Source organism: Podarcis liolepis (genome assembly GCF_965112155.1).
Source record: "Podarcis liolepis genome assembly, chromosome: 10".
NCBI classification, from domain to species: Eukaryota; Metazoa; Chordata; class Lepidosauria; order Squamata; family Lacertidae; genus Podarcis; species Podarcis liolepis.
The window spans coordinates 1,846,371-1,868,457 of NC_139562.1; the positions used below are offsets into that span (position 1 = coordinate 1,846,371).

At 47.7% G+C, this 22,087-nt stretch overlaps 2 protein-coding genes across 2 annotated transcripts in view; both read left to right on the forward strand.

Moving 5' to 3' along the window:
• LOC310686946 (uncharacterized protein) overlaps window positions 1-21,469 on the forward strand; it is a 34,126-nt gene extending 12,657 nt beyond the window's left edge. The window contains exons 2-3 of the mRNA XM_083461506.1: window positions 18,011-18,155; window positions 19,068-21,469. Of these exons, the coding sequence (XP_083317632.1) occupies window positions 19,218-20,336 (1,119 nt within the window). The 5' untranslated portion in view covers window positions 18,011-18,155; window positions 19,068-19,217 and the 3' untranslated portion in view covers window positions 20,337-21,469. The remainder of the gene's footprint in view (window positions 1-18,010; window positions 18,156-19,067) is intronic.
• The window catches only part of LOC310686845 (uncharacterized protein), a 51,702-nt gene continuing 43,056 nt past the window's right edge, over window positions 13,442-22,087 (forward strand). Inside the window, exons 1-2 of the mRNA XM_083461195.1 lie at window positions 13,442-13,865; window positions 14,840-15,012. The gene's annotated coding sequence lies outside the window, so the exon portion shown is untranslated. The remainder of the gene's footprint in view (window positions 13,866-14,839; window positions 15,013-22,087) is intronic.

Genomic DNA, 22,087 nt, shown 5'->3' on the forward strand with positions numbered 1-22,087 from the left:
GTAAGCCTGATCTTGATTGATCTGCTGCAGCAGGGTGCTCCCCTGAGGAGGACCCCGAACCAAGGCGTGCCTGCCCTTATATAGACATTTTAAATTTCCTGCCCTGGAGCTCCAGACCACCCCTGCATTCATCACAGAAGGGGCGTAACCCAAGACCACCTACTACAAACATCATACCTACATCACAGAAAAGGCGGTCTACAACAGAAATGTGAATGATGTTGTTTTTCCTGTCTGCCAGGTTATCTGATAATGCCTTATCTGATTCCCTTTCCTGGTAGTCTGGCCATTCCTTTGAGATGGTGATTTCCCAATTCCTGAGACAATGGGAAGGTTCCCTTGTAGCAGGAACCCCCCACCCCAATCATTCTGTTTGCACAAACTTCACACACACTCACACACTACATACGCCACATTTCTGTTATAAATTCATAGAAAATCAACCATACATCGGATTTGCACTGTTCCATTTTTATTTTACTCCATATGACAAGGACTATCAAAGGGGGGGGGCTTGGTTCTGGTCAGCCATAATCCCTTCACCATCCCAGCACATCCACAGGAGCCCTGCCCAGTTGCTATGCCAACCCTGATAATCCCAGACAGAAGACAATCAAAATCACAAAGAACTTGCATATGGTAGTGGATTCAGCATGGACTGAAACAAAGGACAATAATCAGATCTTCCCTCTGGGGGCAGGAAACTGCAAACTCCCCTTTGTCTCCTGGAAGTGACTCATGGGCAGGGGGAAAGGAGGAACCAGCCAGGTGACAGGACACTCAGGTTACCACCACAACTCCTCCCTCAACCCCTCCTTTCTGTAATGTATGCATGATGTCAACCCCTTCTGTAATGTGTGCATGATGTTTCTGGGGGTGGGCTTGACCTAGAGGAGGGGAATTTCAAAAGTTTTTATAAGGTCTTGCACACCATCTTTCTGGGTCTTTCCTCTCTCTTGCAAGTGAGGGGAACACCCTGTTGCAACAGTTCAATAAAGGCCAAGCCTACAGGCTGCTGTTTTGCTCCAAGTTATCCTGGTTGGTGTCTTTGTTTTTGGCCAAGGGAGCCCTCGGATTTTTCCGGTAACAGTTCTGGCGACCATTCTCAGGGACACTTGGTTCTCCTGTAAAGGTGAGAGGGGAGATAGAAGGGATCGGGCGCCACTGGGCAACCTTAGCCCAGGGATCCTTCTTCCTCTCCCTGCCTCCTCTTTGCGGGCGGTAATCAATCGTCACCAAAAGCTCAACCAGGGGAGCAAAGCGAGGTCAAGCCGGCTAAAGAGAAAGGATCCCGGGATCCGCGGGGGACATCTTCGAACGTGAGTATGGTTTGAAGTAAATACATTAGGAGGGGGTTGGAAGAAGCAGTGTCCCCACGACAGCCAGACTTTCCTTCTTTCATTTCTGACGTTACCCCTCGGAGTCGGCCGGGACGTCCTAAAACTCTCTCCTTTTCTCCCCCGATTTTCCCCCTCGGAAAGTGGCCAGGGAAATCGCAGAACTTTACTGTCGGACGTTACTTCTCGGAGTCGTCCAGGAACGTCTAAAACTTTCCCTTTTCTCCCCCAATTTCTTCTTCGGAACGTGGCCAGGAAATTGTGGTACTTTTTGGTACGCCCCTCAAAGCATTGTAAAAATAAGTTTGCAGCCTCATTTCCCTGAGAGGTTTCCTGTGCATTTAACAGCTGCATTCAAGAGGACCAATATTTCCCAACCCCCAGAAGAAGAAAAATGGAGATGTGGTGATCTTTCATCACCACATCTCCATTTTTACTTCTTTTGCAACAGGTTTTTCAGTGACATTACTGTCAGCTTTGAGGTGAGATTTGACCGTTGGGCTTTAAATCCAGACTCCGATACTTATTTTATCTTCAGTTATTCAGAATCTCTGGGGACGGGAAGGTGCAAACGATTTTTAATATTGTGTTTTAATGTCATAGCTCGCCCTGGGACCTTAGGGCGAAGAGCTGGTGATAAATAAATTTTATGTATATACTGTATTTGTGGGTCTGGGTGTGAATCCTGAATTGCAGGGGCTTGGACCAGATGAACCCCCCGGGGTCCCTTCTAACTATACAGTTTTATGACTCTAGGAATAAAGAGACCAAGTACAAACAAATCTCCCGGGATTGCAAAATGCATCCAGAATTCATCCCAGTCTGGGGTGCTTGTGACAGGGCGCTCAGTAGTTATTTGCCGCAGAGCTGAGCAAAATAAAATGGGTTTTAAAGTGCTGTGGGCTTTTATCCCAGGCCCAGATGCGCCAGGGCTTCCTTTTGCCGGTTGCAGCCAGCATTGCAGGCCAAAGGGACCATAAGACAAGCCCCGCAAGATCCAGCCCATGGCTTTTCCAGTTCTGTCCATTGGGCCAACCAGAAGCCTCAATGGGAAACCCGAAAGCAGGATCCGAGCGCAAGAGCAACTCTCCTCTCCTGCGGTTTCCAGCAGCCAGAAGCAGGGCTGCCTTCATCCTGGCTCGGAGCCATCCATAGCCTCCTTCTCCCCAAATCCTCTTTTGAAGCCGTCCCATTTGGTGGGATGCCTGAACTGACAGATGATGCCTGAACTGAGCAGCTTCATTTTCTGTCTGCCACAACAGCTGCGAGAATATTGCTAGCAAAGAATGGGAAGAAACAAGATTTACCAACTGATGAAGATGAAGATAATGGACTATATGGAACTTGCCGAAGTGACTGGGAGACTCCGAGACCAGAGAGAAGAGACGGTGGAAGAAGCTTAAGGAATATTTGAAAAAATATGTTAATATTTAAATCTTAGAATAGCTTTGGAAGTGGATATAGGCTGTAGGGTTAGAAGTAGAAGATAGTGTATTTTAAAATAGTATTATTTGTAAGCGATAAAATGTGATGTTAATTTAAGTGTGATTTTAAAAAAGATGGTTAGAAACGATGATATATGTAAACTGCTAAAGATGAAGTAAAATGAAAATCAGATAGGTGGGACTTGGGGAAGCCCGCCTAACAATGTTTAGAAAAATAAGGATAAGACAAGAATCTGTTTGTATTGTTTGTTTTTCTGTTTGTGTTCTTTATTTGTGTTATAAAATGAATAATTTTTTTTGAAAAATAATAATGAACTAAGCAGCTTCAGGGAGAGCCGTGTTGTTTGGGATCCTGGAGCCAACTGTCTCCCAAGAGAGGTGAAAAAGCAACAGCAGAAGACCAGCCCCAGATGGGGCCGCAGGATCCTGCCAGCCTCACGGAAAACCCATCCAGGTCCTCTCTGCGAATTATTACTGTTGCTGTTCGTATTCGTTGTGGCACAGAGTAACAGAGACCGAGCGAGAGAGGCAGGTTACAAACTGACGTTTGGAGAGATGGGGAAATAGCAGAGAGAGGGGAGACCCTGGAGGCAGCAGGCCAGGGCGAGGGGAGGAACCCCAGGATGAATCGTAGAATCGGAAGGGACCCTGAGGGTCATCTAGTCCAACCCCCTGCCAAGCAGGAATCTCAACTCAAGCAACCATGAGTATCAGCAACTGTGGCCAATTGGATTTAGGCTTAATTGCAGCCCAGCTATGTTGCATGGTGGGTGCTGGGGGGGGCACAAGGGAAGGGGGTGGACTGCCCTTCCTTGGGGGCTTTTAAGCAGAGGTTGGGTGGCCATCTGTCAAGGATGCTTTAGCTGTGATTCCTGCGTTGCGGGGGGTTGAGCTAGATGTCCCCCTGGGGTCCCTACAGCTCTGTGCTTCTGTGATTCTGTGATTCTGTGAAACGCAAGCAGGTCTCCTTTACCATTAGTAGTTTGTGTATTAAGCCTGAAGCGTAATTGGCTCCCAGTGGACATTGCCCATTGTGCAATGTGGCCCTCACTTCCATGGACAGCCATCACCTGCTTTCTGTTTCTTTCCTTTTTTAAACAAAATTTTATTGATTTTCCAACATTCTCAATCCAATATAATTAACAACAACAAAACCCAGAGACAAGACTCCCTTGCATCCTTGGACGACCCTCTACCCTTCCATGGCTTCCATATTTAACATTTCCTGCTGCATATTTTATGCCCTCCGTTTATTCCATTTAACATTTACAGTGGTACCTCAGGTTACATACGCTTCAGGTTACAGACTCCGCTCACCCAGAAATATTACCTCGGGTTAAGAACTTTGCTTCAGGATGAGAACAGAAATTAGGCTCCGGCGGTGCGGCAGCAGCAGGAGGCCCCATTAGCTAAAGTGGTGCTTCAGGTTAAGAACAGTTTCAGGTTAAGAACAGACCTCCGGAACGAATTAAGTACTTAACCTGAGGTACCACTGTATACCTTAAGTCTCTGTTAGCTCACAAGTGTTACTGAAGTCCGGTTAAAGAGCTCAGCTGTTTACAGTGGTCTTCCAAGTACGATATAAATTTCTCCCAGTCTTTATTAAAACCTGGTCTTCCTGGTTTATTATTTTTCCACTCATTTTCGCCATCTCAACACAGTCCATCAGTTTAACTTGCCATTCCTTGCCATTGGGACTTTTTTGTCTTTCCATCTCTGGGCCACAAGCATTCTGGCAGCTGTTGTTGCATATACAATATTAATCCTGAATCATAATTGGCTCCCGGTGGTCATTGCCCATTGTGCGGTTGCCCCTGGCAATGTGGCGGTCAGTTCCACGGACAGCGATCACCTGCTTTGTGTTTCAGACCTCTCTTTTCACCCTGGCTTTTGCAAACTGGGTGGTTCTCAGTATTGCATGGAGCCCACGCTGCATATAACGAAGGGTTTTTAAGTTGCATTGCTGCTCTCAGTATTGTTCTGCAACAAGTTCTATGGCAGGGTTCAGCAAACTTTTTCAGCAGGGGGCCACTCCACTGTCCCTCAGACCTTGTGGGGGGCCAGGCTATATTTTTTTTGGGGGGGGGATGAACGAATTCCTATGCCCCACAAATAACCCAGAGATGCATTTTAAATAAAAGGACACATTCTACTCATGTAAAAACACGCTGATTCCCAGACCGTCCACAGGCCGGATTTAGAAGGCAATTGGGCCGGATCCGTCCCCTGGGCCTTAGGTTGCCTACCCATGTTCTATGGGCTTCTGAACACTTTTGTTCCACACTTGCAAATTTTAAGCTGCTTATATATTGTCATTTAAAAAGAAATCAGCTGCGATTCCTGCCTTGGTTCCCTTCCAGCTCTAGAGTTTTATGGTTCTAAATTTCATCCCATGAAGAAGAGGAGCATTTGACATGTGTGCAGGCAGATGAGGCACTGCTATGAAACGCCAAGTGGTGAGGGCGTTTCTTTCCTTCCAGCGCAAAGCAGTCTCTCAAACTGAACGGGACACAGCTTCCGTTCTTGAGAGGATTAAGTTGTAATCCCTTCAATTACCTCCTTATTTTATTCCTGACATTTTTATTCCACCTGGCCTCCAAGGAGCTCAGGGTCAGGCCCCTGGGTTCCCTGGCCGGCATGTCCTCACGTTCACGACAACCCTGCGAGGTGGGTGAGGAGGCAGAGAGGACTTGGCGGTGGAAGCATTTGATAGGCAATGAAATAAGTGTTCCAGAACTCAAGCACATCCACTGAAGATTCGGGACAGATAAAAATTAAGCACTTTTTCACACAGCACAGTTAAACTCTGGAACTCCCTTCCACCAAACTGGGTGGCTTTAAAAGATGATGGAAAAAATCACGGAGGAGAGGGCTTTTCGTGGCTACTAGTCAGGATGCCTATGGCCTGTCTCTGCTGAAAACCGCAGGAAGGGAGAACTTCTCTTGCGCTCAAATCTTGATTTCTGGTTTCCCAGAATGGCCAGTGTGAAGAAGCGGGTGCTGGACTAAATGGACCCCTTTGGTTTGATCCAGCAGGCTCTGCTTCCATTCTTCCGTTCCTTGTCGCTGCCTTCCTCGCCTGCCTTCCCCCTGAGCCCCAGCACCTAGTAACGGCCTGAGCCCAGAGGAGTGCTGCTGCTGCTGCCGCCGCTGTTCTGCTGCGTCCTCCGATCTGGGATTAGAGAGAAGCGCCAGCGCTGAGCCAGCAGAGGGCTGGCAGGCCAAGCCTCTTAGCAGCCGCAATCTGGGCTCAGCCCCTGCTGCCACTTGCAGGCCAAGAACACTGGCGGGGGGGTTGGGGGTTGGCGTTCAGTAATATCGGGAGGAGTGCCAGTTCTCGATGACTCTGTCCGCAGAGATCCCAGGTCAACTGGTGCCCCTGCAGTTATGACGGAGGGGAGGGGGACCTGGGTGTCTTGTAGCTGCAGAGAAATCTTGTTCCGCTGGAGCACCTGTCAGACCCTGGACCACCTTGGAGTAGTAGTAGTAGTAGTAGTAATAATAATAATAATAATAATAATAATAATAATAATAATAATAATTTGCCATGTGCTGACTACTAAACAGTTAATGTCTAGGCACCAGTTAAAAGCACGTGTCTTTTTGCAAACATTTGGCAGCTCTTGATCAGTATTTCGTTCATGTTTTCAGCCTATTTATTTAACCCTTGGTAGACTTGGCTCTGGGCTTGGCTTGGCTCTATGTCCAGCTGTTTGTTTAGGTGGATTGCGCTGTTTCGCCTTCCTCCCAGGAGAGCCTGGGTGGGGTCTAAAGGCAGGATATTGATCTGTTTTGTGTGCGCGCAGTGCCAGATTTACATATAAGCTAAACAAGCTATAGCCTAGGGCCCCACTCTCTTGGTGGGGGGGGGGCATTAAACTGTATTAATTGTATTTCAGTTCAACAATTACTTTGATAAAATACATATTTTGTGATGAGCAAATGGCTTGAGATACCTATTAGGTCCAACAATTACCTAATAATAATAATAATAATAATAATAATAATAATAATAATACTTTTTATTTATACCCCGCTCTTCCTGGCCACAGTCAGGATCGGGGTGTCTAACACCAGTAAAATTACAATAAAAACATAATGGGGGGGGCAATTTAAAATACAGGTTAAAATACAATTTAAAAAAGCAGCCTCATTTTAATAACAGCCCATGGATCAAAACCATAAGGGGAAGGAAATATAAGGGTCAGACAGAGTCCAAACCAAAGGCCAGGCGGAACAGCTCTGTCTTGCAGGCCCTGCGGAAAGATCTCAAGTCCCGCAGGGCCCTGGTCTCCTGTGACAGAGCGTTCCACCAAGTCGGGGCCAGTACTGAAAAGGCCCTGGCCCTAGTTGAGACCAGTCTGACCACCTTGTGACTTGGGACCTCCAAAGTGTTGTCATTTGTGGACCTTAAGGTCCTCCGTGGGGCATACCAGGAGAGGCGGTCCTGTAGGTACATTCAACACAAAAAACAGCGACCATTTGTTGTTGACAAAGGACAGCTGCACATATAAAGGGCCCCATTACCTTCAGGATCTGAGGGCCTCATCAAACGGAAATCTGGCCCTGTGTGAGCAGGCTGGAGCGGCAAGGACCTGAGATTGAGAGTCTCCTGCTCTACTGACTCAACTATCACAGCAGCTGCAGCAGCCAACCTGTTCTTCTGCCCGTAACGTGATTCACTGCATGCTGTGTGATCTTTAGCTGAATTTTTACAGATGGTTTCAGAACTTCTCACCTAGCAGTTCATTTCGCAGTCTCCCCAGTTCCAGACCAGTTCAGAACTTTGGTGAGCAGCTGCCCTCGTGTGGCTTTGGGTGGCGCTGCAGCCGCTCAGCCCCCAACGCTCCTCCTCATCGCCAAGTCACGGCACAAAGCAGAACAAGCAACAACCCTCAATATACGATATCTTTATTGTCATTGTCCCATACAGAACAATGAAATGGAAGATCTACATAAAACATTCAAAAACCCCTAAAAACTCTGAAACCCCATTTTAAAATACAATATACCGTATTTTTCGCCCTATAGGATGCACTTTCCCCCCTCCAAAAATGAAGGGGAAATGTGTGTGCGTCCTATGGGGCGAATGCAGGCTTAAGGATAGCCCCAGCGCCAGCCCCACAAGATAGGGGGACAGAGGGAGGCGGAACGCCGCCATTCCTCTGTCTCCCGAAGTGGTTTGGAGGCTGACCGTGGGGAGACCCCGCCGCCAGCCCCGCAAGCTCCGGGGACAGCTGGGAGGTGCAGCGCGTCTTCCCGCTGTCCCCGGACCTGGTCTGAAGGCGGGCTGCGGGGAGAAGAGCACTTCTCCCTGCTGCTGGCCCCACAAGTGCCTGGGGGGGGGGATAAATTTTCTTCTTCTTTATTTCCCCCCAAAAAAACTTGGTGCGTCCTATGGGCTGGTGCGTCGTACGGGGCGAAAAATACGGTACTATAGAGACTCCTTATGCTGCGTTTAGAACAAGTATTGCATTTGGATAGAAACTGTTTGTCAGGCGTCTAGTCCTGGTCTTTATAACCCTGTACCTTCTTCCAGAAGGCAGAAGCTGAAAGAGATCATTTCTGGGGTGTGCACTGTCCTGCGCTATCTCTGCAGCTTTCTTATGGCACATGACAGCATAGATTTGATCCAAGGTGGGAAGAGTGCACCCTCCATGTTCTGCAAGCACGACATGGGCAAGTGCAAAGCCACTCTACACAAGTGTGATTCCCAGTAACTGGTAACCAGAGTCATGCAGCCAGGGGCGTAGGAAAGGGGGAGCGGGGGGGGGGGGACCCAGGTACCATTATGGAGGGGGTGACAAATTATCAAGGAAAATAATAATAATAATTATTATTATTATTATTATTTATTTGTACCCTGCCCATCTGGCTGGGTTTCCCCAGCCACTCTGGGCGGCTTCCAACAAAACATTAAAATACAATAATCCGTCAAACATTAAAGGGCTGCCTTCAGATGTCTTCTAAAAGTCTGGTAGTTGTTTATCTCTTTGACATCTGGTGGGAGGGCGTTCCACAGAGTGGGCACCACCACGGAGAAGGCCTTCTGCCTGGTTCCCTGTAACCTCACTTCTTGCGGGGAGGGAACTGCCAGAAGGCCCTTGGAGCTGGACCTCTATGTCCGGGCAGAACGATGAGGGTGGAGACGCTCCTTCAGGTCTACTGAGTCTTTGAGGCCATTTAGGGCTTTCAAGGTCAGCACCAACACTTTGAATTGTGCTCGGAAACATCCTGGGAGCCAGTGTAGGTCTTTCAAGACCGGTGTTATGTGGTCTCGGTGGCCGCTCCCAGTCACTAGTCTAGCTGCCGCGTTCTGGATTAGTTGTAGTTTCCAGGTCACCTTCAAAGGTAGCCCCACATAGAGCGCATGGCAGTAGTCCAAGCGGGAGATAACTAGAGCATGCACCACTCTGGAGAGACAGTTTGTGAGCAGTGAGGGTCTCATCCTGCATACCAGACGGAGCTCGTAGACAGCCGCCCTGGACACAGAATGGACCTGCGTCTCCATGGACAGCTGTGAGTCCAAAATGACTCCCAGGTTGCGCACCTGGTTCTTCAGGGGCACAGTTACCCCATTCAGGACCAATTACTGCCCTACTAGGGTGGTTCATAAAAAACTTTTTTATTTATTTTTTAAAAAGCCTGCTCCAAAGGTCTTATCTTACTACACTAGGGATCTCTGAAATTTCATGCATATCAGTTAATATCTTGACCCTCCTCCACAAAAATAGCTGTTTACTTGGCCGTTTTTCTGTCGTGAAGGCTGGAATTTCAATTCAGTGGAGCAGGGTCAAGATATTAACTGATATGCATGAAATTTCAGATATAGCTATATAATCCCTAGTTTAGTAAGATAAGACCTTTGGAGTAGGCATTTATTTATTTATTTAAGAAAAGAAAATTATGAACTGCCCTACTGCCCTACCCTCCGCTGGGCTTCCCGGGTCCTGGAACGTCGGCTTTTGTGAAGAAAATGAGACTAGGCTGAGTAGATAATACAGAGCATGGTGAAATCACAATAAATAAAACCTCCCCTTTAGTAGTTTCAAGCACTGCTACAGGTTCCACATAATATCTGTACTGCATTGTTTACTGGGACAGCACCTGCACTTTGGAACTCCCCGCCTATTGCAACAAAGCACGTGCCTTTGCTAGACTCTTTTCGGGCACCTGCTAAAAGCATTCTTCTTTCGGCAAGCACACCTAGATGCTTAGGAAGCTGAAGTAATTTTAATCTTAATATTTTAGCTTTTGTATGTTTTAAAGTAGGAGTGTTAATTTTTCTTGATTTTACTGCTGTGGTGTGTTTTTGTTTTGGTAAACCACTTGGCAAGTTTTTTTAAAAAATAAATTTTATTAAACAAACAAACAATAAATAGAAATGAAATAAGACAAGCCAAAACACAACCGATCCTGTAGATTTAAGTGTTTGTCCACAGTCACCTACTTGTTATCAGAGGCCCAGAATCCACATTCCTTTGTAAGAAAATATGAAATAACGTAAAACCATTTTTGCAGGCAAATAAATAAATAAATAAATATTCAATGGGGGGGGGGAGTGACAAGAAATTTCCTGCACCGGGTACCACCTGATGTTGCTACGCCTCTGCATGCAGCCTCCCAGCCAGGCCTGAGGGGAAGTGGGTGCAACTCAGTCGGAGCTTTAATGAACTGAACAGAGCGAAAGGCTCTGAGTCCTGGCAGTGCAGAGACTGTGTGAATGAGCTTACTGTTTAGCTTCTATTTCAATTGCTATTTTGTTAATGTTTTTAACATTGTTTTACAGATTCTTGATTTGTTAATCGCACGACTTGCCATAATTGTGAGGTTTAGCTTATTTTTTAGTTGCTGTTTCGTTAAGTGCCTGAGAATACCTTCTGTATCCTGAGCAAACCGTTTTGTACGACTGGCTTTTCGGACTGGTGAAGCGTGTGGCAAAACCTGTAATATATCTGGAGAACAGCAGGTCTCCTTTTGGCCACTTGCGTTATTCTCACCAGGGTGGTGGCTTTGATTTGCCTTCCCGTGATTCATCCAGGCACACGGCTTTGTGTTTCCTTTTTTTTAAAAAAAGATATTTATTAAAGTTTCCAATTTTTACAAACAAAAAGAAAAAACAAACATTAAAATATTAAAAACACATAAATTTCATAACTTATTTTCTCATAACTTGTTTCCCCAACCTCCTCATACCTCCCCTTCTTGTATTCCCAGTTTGAGTTGTTTATACAGCAAATCCTTATCTCAAAGCATTATAGCTTAATGTTTCCAACTCAAGGCCCATTGAAGAAAATCTCGTCCAATTCAATCTTTGAAAAACAGCTTTGAAAAACTTCTTCAGATTCTCCAGTGTGCTACCCTTGCCGTCGTGGCGGCACGGGGTTGCCGTTCTGTGATTGGACTTACACTACTTGTTGAACGGTTCATCCATCCAGTCTGTATAACGTTTATTGCACATGTATCTCGTTAAGATACAGTTGTGCATTTATCCACTCCATGTTTACAGTATTTCCAGTCTTTCTTTTGCACGTGGCACCATAGTATGTTTGTTGTTTGAATGGTTACAAGTCTATCTCTATTCTAGCTATTATTCTAGTAAATTTGGTTTTATACTTATAAGCCAGTTTGTGGTGGTGTTGTTTTGTTGTATTATTATTGCTGTCACCACATTTGCTACTTTGTGTATATACTGTTCCTTATTCTCAGCCCATTAAGCTTCTCGAATGGCATTCCTAGCCTCCTGGCTTCTGTCTAGGGCTGCCTTGACAAAGGTGCCTTCAGAGAAGCTTGGACAGAAGCCAAGAGGAGGAGAGAGATTCCTTGGGGGCCAGAGACACCCTGGCTGCCCCACCTCTCAGCCCCCTTCCCCACAGGGCTCCCTCCCTCTACCTGAGCTGCTTCCACAGCAGTTGCTTCTCCACCACCACCAGGAATAGATGGAAGAGGAGGTCTTGCTGGCATTATCTGGTCACCTTTAAGAGACAGAGGTAAGTGGGAAGCCAGGAGTGCAGCTGCTCTCCAAAAAGTTTCACCTTCTGAGTGCATCTGGACATTTGGACCCATTTCATAATGTTGTTGCTTTGTTGTTTTGTCATTTAGTCGTGTCCGACTCTTTGTGACCCCATGGACCAGAGCACGCCAGGCACTCCTGTCTTCCACTGCCTCCTGCAGTTTGGTCAGACTCATGTTTGTAGCTTTGAGAACATCTCGCAGGGTCTTTTCCAGGGAGTCTTCTCTTCTCATGAGGTGGCCAAAGTCTTGGAGCCTCAGCTTCAGGATCTGTCCTTCCAGTGAGCACTCAGGACTGATTTCCTTCAGAATGGAGAGGTTGGTTTGATCTTCTTGCAGTCCATGGGACTCTCGAGAGTCTCCTCCAGCACCAGAATTCAAAAGCATCAATTCTTCGGCGATCAGCCTTCTTTATGGTCCAGCTTTCACTTCCATACATCACGACTGGGAAAACCATAGCTTTAACTATACAGACCTTTGTTGGCAAGGTGACGTCTCTGCTTTTTAATAATAATAATAATAATAATAATAATAATAATAATAATAATAATAATAATTTTTTATTTATACCCCGCCCTCCCCAGCCAAGGCCGGGCTCAGAGCGGCTTACAAGCAATAATAAAAACAAGATGAGTGATTACAACTTAAAAACAAAAATAAAATACAACATTAAAATAATGGAACATTAAAATATTAAAATGAAGCCTCATTGCAGGAGAAGGAAAAGAAAAAAGAAAAAGGGGGCGGAGGGAATCAAATTGGCTCCAATCCAAAGGCCAGGCGGAACAACTCTGTCTTACAGGCCCTGCGGAAAGAAATCAGATCCTGCAGGGCCCTGGTCTCATGAGACAGAGCGTTCCACCAAGTTGGGGCCAGTGCTGAAAAGGCCCTGGCTCTGGTTGAAGCCAATCTAACTTCCTTAGGGCCTGGGACCACTAGGGTGTTGTTATTTATGGACCTTGAGGCTCTCCGTGGGGCATACCAGGCGAGGCGGTCCCGTAGGTACGAGGGTCCTAGGCCATGAAGGGCTTTAAAGGTCAAAAGCAGCACCTTAAATCTGAACCTGTACTCCAGTGGGAGCCAGTGCAGCTTGAAAAGCACTGGATGAATATGCTCCCATGGCAGAGACCCCGTGAGCCTTTTTAAGATGCTGTCTAGGTTTGCCATCGCCTTTCTCCCAAGAAGCAGGCGTCTTTTAATTTCGCACAGCGGCTGCTGTCACCATCTGCAGTGATCATGGAGCCCAAGAAAGTAAGATCTCCCACTGCCTCCATTTCTTCCCCTTCTATTTGCCAGGAGGTGATTTCATAATGTAGTTGGGTTAAAAAATACATCTCCCTACCTTGGTACTCTTGGCCCCAAGTGTCTCCCCCCCCCCCCAAAAAAAAGATGACCAGAACCCATGGATTCGTTTTGATATCCACAGAAAGGGACCAAACTTCTTGCAGGAAAGGAGGGGTTGGGCTTTCGCTCTGGAGGACCCTGCCCACCCCCCCCCCGTCTTACTTTCCTATCTAGGAATCCAGCTCGTTTCCGTTTAACCCTTGGCAAGCCGAGCGCACCCAACTCATGCCTCTCCCTCTCTCGAGAGCCGGAGCATCGCGCACCAATGGCATCCCGAGAAGGCGGAGGAGGAGAGGCTTATGGATTACTTCCGGCAAGGGATACATTCAGTTTTGGACAGCAGCTGAAAGGCCTCCTAACAGCTGGTCCCTGAACAAGGGTCCTAAGAAAGCTTCACTGGCTCCTGGTCAGTTTCCGAGCACCATTCAAAGTGCTGGCGCTGACCTTGAAAGCCCTAAATGGTCCCAGCCCAGTAGAAGGGAAGGAGCGTCTCCACCCCCATCGTTCTGCCCGGACACTGAGGTCCAGCTCCGAGGGTCTTCTGGCAGGTCCCTCATTGCGAGAAGTGGGGTTACTTCTCGGTTGTCGTGACTGCCCTGTGGAACCCCCTCCCACCAGATGTCAAGGAGATAAACCATCATACGACCTCCCTAGACGCCTGAAACGCCTCCCCCGCCCCTTGGATGTTGCAGGAAAGTAAATGAGAATCCCGATGGAGGACAAAGAGGTAAAGGGGTCGCGGGGGGGAGAGGAGAGAAAAGTACCCAGAGACCCCTGACAGCTCCCCAAAGCGAAGGGGGCTTTTCTTGGCCCCTTAGGCGCCTTGACAGGGGCGGGCATGGGGCCCTCGCTCAGGGGGTACCCATGAGGACCCCATCGCCCCGTGTCCCCCGCGCAGGCATCCCCGGAGCGCTGGGGGCTCCGTGCAGAGAGAGGTGGGCCACGAACGGGTTAACGGGCAGGAGGAATAGAGACGCCCCTGCCCCTCCCCTGCTTCTCTTGGGGGGGGGGTGCCTCCGGCTGGAGAGATGGGGGCGCAGGGTGTGGGGTGAGCAGAGCCAAGGGAGCCTCTGGATGCAGGGGAGACTCCGGGAGAGAGGGAGGGGGTCAAGGAAGTGGGGGGAGGGAGGGGAGCATCCCTGGGGCAGGGAAGGGCAGCATTGGCGGCGGCGGGGGGGGGGGGAGAGATAGGAAGGACAGTCTATAGGGGGGGGCGTCTCCATAGTGGCAGCCGCGGGGGATCTCTGGTAGGACAGCCTTGGCTTCTCCCTCCCGCCCAGGAATGCCCCCCCTTCAAGGCAACCAGAGGGATCCCTGGAAAGTGGGGGGTCCTGTCCCCCCACCTTTCCTTCCTGCAATCTCCATCCTCTTCCCACCCCATAAGTCCCTGCCCTGTCCAGACACAGCGATTCTGCCCAGTCCAACCATTGGTCCCCTGGAGAGGAGAGGAAATCCCCAGAGGAAGAGGGGAGGGGGGAGGCCTTCTCAGAAGCAGCTCTTGGTTTCCGCAATCCCACCCAGGAAGCAGCCAGAAACCTTTTCCTCTCTCTCAGGCTTCCATCTTTATTGTCTTTTCCACTGAGGATGAGGATAATGTACACCTGTCATCAGAAACAGGGGTGCAGAGTCCATGGAATGGCTCTCAGGATTGATACAGAAGTTGCACCTCAAAAGCATTTCTGTTCCTTTTATTCTTTGTAGGCAATGTCAGAGTGACTGACAAGCTGAGATACAACACATCATCATCCGATGAAAGTGACTACATGAATCATCCCAGTCAAAGGACCCATTTTCATGATAGACAGTGCCTGTGGCTGGAGGCTCTACACACAGGGTTTGCCTGTGGAGGCCAGAGACTTCCAGTATTAGCACAGGTGAGGTGTGTGACATTCCCAAATTTACAGAATGTATATGAATGAGATTTCCTGGGTGGGATTATAGTTTATGGCAACCCTGTGATTTTCTCCACCCCTAACATTTTATGAGCTGATATAGCAGTACGAGCTCCAAAATAACTTTAAAAACCCCCACAAGATCATCATCATCATCGTCGTATTTATACCCCCGGGCCTTAGTTTGCCTCCCCATGATCTAGAGAAAACACCAGCTTTGAATCATAGAATAAAACTACCAGAACCTTCTTGAACCGATAGGTTAGGAATTATCGCTATACATTACATCCGTACTTTTCTATGCCTGAAAAATGCAGCCATGACACTGGGAATGTTCAGGGATGCAGGAGAGGAAATATTGTATGATTATATCCTTTCCAACTTGTGCTAACAAATTGTACAATTTAGCAGAATAACATTCTCCCTTTTAAACTTACAGCGGATGCGTTTGCTCAGGCTCGCTAAAGCCTCTAAAATAAGTTTCCTTGGTAATTTCCACTTTAGTCCCTCATAAAAAGATAAGACATGACACAGTCTTCTATAAAAGTATAAAAAGAGTTGACTCACACATTCTGTTCACAAATGGATCCCAGAAGGCGGTGACCCACAGGCTGCACACCTGGTCCTTCAGGGGCACAGTTACCCCATCAGGACCAGGAGTGCCCCCACCCTCCCCCAGGGACAGTATTTCTGACTTGTCAGGATTCAACCTCAATGTGTTAGCCGCCATCCATCCTCCAACCACCTCCAAACAGACACACAGGGCATTCACCAACTTCACTAGTTCCAATTTAAAAGAAAGGAAGAGCTGGGCATCATCCACATACCCAGCCCAAACCCCCTGATGATCTCTCCCAGTGGCTGCATATAGATAGTAAAAAGCATGGGGGAGAGGAAGGAGCCCTGGGGCAGCCCACAAGTAAGCATCCAGGGGTCTGAACACCACTTTCTGGACATGGCCCAGGAGGAAGGTGTCGCGAATTCCTCACGGCGCTTTTTAGCGAAACGCTCAGAGTCCCAGGTTTCTTTTCAGTGCAGTCTTTTTAATGTGAGCTATATACAAGTATTTACAAAAACAGTCCATACAGAGTACCTGCTCCTTTTGGCAAACGAATACTCTCCACCACAGCACCACCACACCTCAGCACAACCATCACAACTTACTGTTGAACAGGCTTTCCTTTTAAAACAGGTGATAGCCAATCACATCCCTGCTGAGTCACTCTGACCCAGCACTTCACAGAGTATTGCATCAGCCTGTCGAAGCCTGCAGACTTACTCAACATCCTGCGAATCCCAACAGAAGGAGGGGAACCACTGCATAGCAGGGCCCCCAGCTTCCCAAGATTGTCCAGAAGGACACCATGGCCAAAGGTCTCCAAAGCCGCTGGGAGAACCAGGAAACAGTTTCCCCCTCCCCCTCAGAGATCATCAACCAGCACAACCAGGGCAATTTCAGTCCCACGATGAGGCCTGAATCCCCATTGAAAGGATCATGGCGGCAGGAGATTTCCTGGTCCTGCACCCCCAAAAGCTCCAGCCACAAGACTTTTTTTAGCTTTCAAGGGGCCACCTGATACACTGTGGTCTTTTCTTAGAAAAACAAATATTTTGAATACCGTACTTTTCGCCCCATAGGACGCACCAAGTTTTTTTGGGGGGGAAATAAAGGGAAAAAAATTATTCCCCCCCCAGGCGCTTGTGGGGCAGGCAGCGGGGAGAAGCGCTCTTCTCCCTGTCGCCCACCTGCAGACCAGACCGGGGACAGCGGGAAGACGCGCTGTGCCTCCCCGCTGTCCCCGGAGCTTGCGGGGCTGGCGGCGGGGAGAAGCACGGGTCTCCCCGCTGTCAGCCTCCAAACCACTTCGGGAGACAGCGGGATGGTGGCGTTCCGCCTCCCTCTGTCCCCCGACCTTGTGGGGCTGGCGCTGGGGCTCTCCTGAAGCCTGGAGAGCGAGAGGGGTCGGTGCGCACCGACCCCTCTCGCTCTCCCAGCTTCAGCGAAAGCCTGCATTCGCCCCATAGGACGCACACACATTTCCCCTTCATTTTTGGAGGGGGAAAAGTGCGTCCTATAGGGCAAAAAATACGGTACTTTTACAGTGCTGTATGATGTAAATATGGGGCGTGGGTGGCATTGTGGGTTAAACCACAGAGCCCAGGACATGCCAATCAGAAGGTTGCCGGTTCAAATCTCCACGGCGGGGTGAGCTCCCATTGCTCAGTCATGCTCCTGCCAACCCAGCAGTTCGAAAGTACCTCAAAGTACAAGTAGATAAATAGGTACCGCTCTGGCGGGAAGGTAAACGGCGTTTCCATGCACTGCTCTGGTTCGCCAGAAGCGGCTTAGTCATGCTGGCCACACAACCCGGAAGCTGTACGCCTGTTCCCTCGGCCAATAAAGCGAGATGAGCGCCGCAACCCCAGAGTCGGCCACGACTGGACCTAATAGTCAGTGGTCTCTTTACCTTTACCTTTATGATGTAAATTTTGTTTCTGTTTCCCTTGTTCCACATCGGAGAGACTTTGATACACAGCTCTGAGCCCATCTCCCCACTTGAAACTGCTGTGTTTGTAGCACTGCCAGCCTGGGCAGGGTGTTTTGGGGTCCTGGGCTGCCTAGCCAACCAGACCCCCTTCTCAGCCCGGCTGAGACCAAGGAAAAAGGACCAAGGAAAGCAGAGCAGTATGTTTGGCACCAGCTTGGCTGCAGGAGTTGAATGAAGAAGGTGTGCAGGACACCATCCAACCGTCTTAGAGACTCCACTCTGGATTTGTGTGGGTTTCCCTCCATAGCCTTTTCTTCTCCTGAACATAACTCACGAGGCCGTGAATGTTTAGGATCAGAGTTTTCCTTCTCGATGGGCTCCCTTCCCCTGTTGACGATCCCATTGGCCCTTCATTTTCCTCTTCAGGATGGGCAGAATCTGCCTTCTGGACTGTAGGATTCACTGTTCTTCTCATCCTCTCCATCTACCAGGGCCTGCCTTCACCTGCAGCAGAATTCCCCAACCCACCAAGAATTTAAGACCTATCAGCTATCCTCACCTGGTTTTGCCAGCCGGTTGAAGCCATTCCTGGGATTGTGGCCCCTGATTCATCCTGACAGCTTCTGGAAGGCACAGGTGAGAGCTGAGTGCAGGGTGGGGACCACCAAAGGTACTACCGCTCCCATGACACCTCATGACATCATATAATAGCTATGTTTGAGACAGAAGCGGAATGAATTCATGTCTCTAGAAATAACACAACTTCAGGCCATCAATAAATGAACACTACATATTCAAGGTTGAAGTTTTCACTAGTACAGTTATCCATTTGCCTTTAATATGCAGCTTTTCCAGTGTCACTTTAGGATAGTCAGAAGACAAGCACGAGATCAGGCCGCACATCATTATGATAAGGAGAAATGGGGGTGGGTGTTTCTGCCTGGGATTCCCATGTGCTTTCCTTCCGCTTCTTCTGCTCTCTCCATGCAATGCAAGGCATGTAGATGGAGGTCCATCTCCAAGAACAGGAGCTTCCCTGAGCACCCATTCAGCTGACCCCAAGCACCAAGCCTTGTCACTAGTTCTCTGACTGACCCAGACCACAGTCCATGGAGAAGACATAGCCCTGGGTCTCCAAAAATGGTCCACATGGTCCTCCTGTGGCCAATGGGACTGTGCAGGTGATTCATAAAGATCTAGAGGTGGATGGAGGATTATGATGCAGAGGATGGGGAATGTCCAAAGGAACGATGGGCCAGATAAAGAGAGGGCCTGTTCACGGACAGAGAGCAGCTGCCTTTCCTGTGAGGAAACAATGGATTTGAAAAGGCTGTATTCCAAGATCATGCTGCTTTATTAACGATGATTGAGGATTATGAAAGGTGGTGATGCATTACTATCATTTGATGACATTGCTTTTTCATTTCCAAAAAATTGGGAACATGGGGAGGACATGGGAGAATGTAGGAGATGTTGAAATAAGAGAAGGGGCTAATGGCGCTTGATGTGTTCTCTTTCCCTTTGTTCTCTTTCTTGTAACCCAAACAGGATTTCCTTTCCTCCCACTCTGAAGAAGGTGATGGAGAAGACATTCAGAATTCCAAGGAATGGGGCACCTTTCGTTTCATGAGGAATAGAAATTAAAATGTGTGAAATGTGGGATATGCTTCATTGAATGAGCACACATAGCTCACATCAATGACTCCAAGAGGGGAGAAAACATTTAAAGGTATGGAGAGTGGGAAACGTTTCACTGATAGTCGAAAACTTAGAAAACATCAGCGGACTCACAAGGGCAAGAAAGGATTCCAATGCAGGGAGTGTGGGAAGAACTTCAGTCAGAGAGGACTCCTCAATATACACCAGCGGACTCACACAGGGGAAAAACCATATAAATGCATGGAGTGCGGAAAAAGCTTCCGTCAGAGTGGACACTTAAGTGCACATCTACGGACTCACACGGGTGAAAAACCTTTTAAATGCATGGAATGTGGAAAAAGCTTCAGTCGGAGTGGACATTTAAGTTCACATCGACGGACTCACACGGGTGAAAAACCATATAAATGTATGGAGTGTGGAAAGAGCTTCAGTAAGAGTGGACACCTCAGTAAACATCACCAGACTCACACAGGGGAGAAACCATATGAATGCAGGGAGTGTGGGAAGAGCTTCAGTCAGAATGCAGACCTTAAATTACACCAGCGAACTCACACTGGTGAAAAACCATATAAATGTATGGAGTGTGGAAAGAGCTTCAGTCAGAGTGGTCACCGCAATATGCATCAACGGACTCACACAGGGGAGACACCATTTAAATGTATGGAGTGCGGAAAGAGCTTTAGTGATAGTGGAAACCTTAGAAAACATCAACGGACTCACACAGGGGAAAAACCATTTAAATGTATGGAATGTGAAAAGAGCTTTAGTGATAGTGGAAGCCTTAGAATACATCAACGGATTCACACAGGGGAGAAACCATATAAATGTATGGAATGTGGAAAGAGCTTCAGTCACGATTCAGGCCTTAGAATACATCAACGGACTCACACAGGGGAGAAACCATATGGATGTATGGAGTGTGGAAAGAGCTTCAGTCGGCTTGGAACCCTTAGAATACATCAACGGACTCACACAGGGGAGAAACCATTTAAATGCATTGAGTGCGGAAAGAGCTTCAGTGGAAATGGATACCTTAGAACACATCAACGGACTCACACAGGGGAGAAACCGTATAAATGTATGGAATGTGGAAAGAGCTTCAGTTACAATTCAGGCCTTAGATCACATCAACGGACACACACAGGGGAGAAACCATAAGAATGCATGGAATGCGGAAAGAGATTCAGTTTCATTGCAATGCTTAGAAGTCATCAGCGGACTCACACAGGGGAGAAACCATTTAAATGCATGAAGTGCGGAAAAAGCTTCAGTCAAAGGGGAAATCTTAGAAAACCTCAGCAGACACACAGGGAAGAAACCATTTAAATGTATGGAGTTTGGAAGGAGCTTCAGTCCGAGTGGAAGCCTTGATTTATGTCAACAAACTCACACAAAAGACAAACCATATAAATATCAGGAAAGTTGGTAGAGGTTCAGTCCTAGTGGAATCCTACATCTACAGACTCATGGACAGGAAGAACATTAACAGTTGACACCCTACAACCCCATCAACCCTCAAAGAGGAGAAGCTGTTTAAAGGGAAAGATTGCAGAAAGTGCTTTAGTTATAATGGAGTGTTTAAGGAACATCTAAGGACTCAGAGGGGAGAACCCATTTAGATGTATGGAGTGAGGAACGTGTTCCTTTCAGAGTTTACCCTTCTTCACAGCAATGAACTCAACTCAGCAGAAAATCCATTTTAAAAGCATGTCATGTATTTGAAGTTCTGGTGTTTATATGTAAAATTGTATAGTAATGAAATAATGAAGCTAATTTCTCACAATAGTGAGTATAATTTTAGATGTAAGGTACCTTTTGATAGTGAGGGGGAGTTGGTGAATCTGGATTTCTGGTGGTGAGTGAGGATTAGGGCTGGGCATATATTGATCTCATCCTATACCAGTTTCTAGACCATATCGTGATAACCTTTCAAAAACAATGGATATGGCAACACACCACAGATCACAGTGTGTTTTTCTGGGATGCCCATTTGCCTGGAAGCAGGAGGCAGAAAGTTTTTCTTCGTGAGGCCCCTGCAGATGCCGAGTTGCTGACTTCCCTCCCAGACGACAGGAAGCAAAAGACACACATCCATTGCCCTGTGTCCTTCCAGCCTCTTTCCTTCCTTGCTCCCTTCTGCCGGTTTGTGTCCCTGACTTAGATATCTTGTGTGGTGTATTTTTTTTACTGCTGAAACTGGATTTGCTCTCAGGAGCTACGTTTTGTGCCTCACTGGAGACCCAGTGAGAACTGTATGCTCTGAAAGCTCAGTAAACTATTACTGAAGAAGTCCTGCTGCCTCTGTGTGTGTTTTTGACCTCAGTGTGGGACTTGCTCTGCACGTGGCCCCTACCCTGCTGCTACTTGGCCCATGCCCTGGAGTTGCTCTACTCAAGCATGCAAGACAGTTTTTGCACCAAACTCTGTCACCCCACCACTGCATGATTTCAAAACACTACTTATTCAACAGAACTTCATCCCTGCCTCCTAAGCATTCTGAAGAAAACTTATACAGTGGTGCCTCGCAAGATGAAATTAATTCGTTCTGCGAGTTTTTTCGCATTGCGAATTTTTTGTCTTCTGAAGCACCTCTTCAAGCAATGCACCCTGGGTATTAACGGTTTTAAGAAAAAGGAAACAAACTTGCAAGACGTTTTCCTCTTGTGAAGCAAGCCCATAGGGAAATTCGTCTTGCGAAGCAACTCAAAAAACGAAAAACTCTTTTGTCTTGCGAGGCATTCGTCTTGTGAGGTACCACTGTAATACTGTAAGTTAATGGGTGATTTCCCCCCGAGCCTAATTTCAAGAGAGCGAAGGAGGGGCTGCAGGTACCAGGGCAGTCTCCTGGGGGGGCCATCTTCACTCATGTACCCCGGGACAATTTACTGCCATCAGCAAACTTTGCCCCC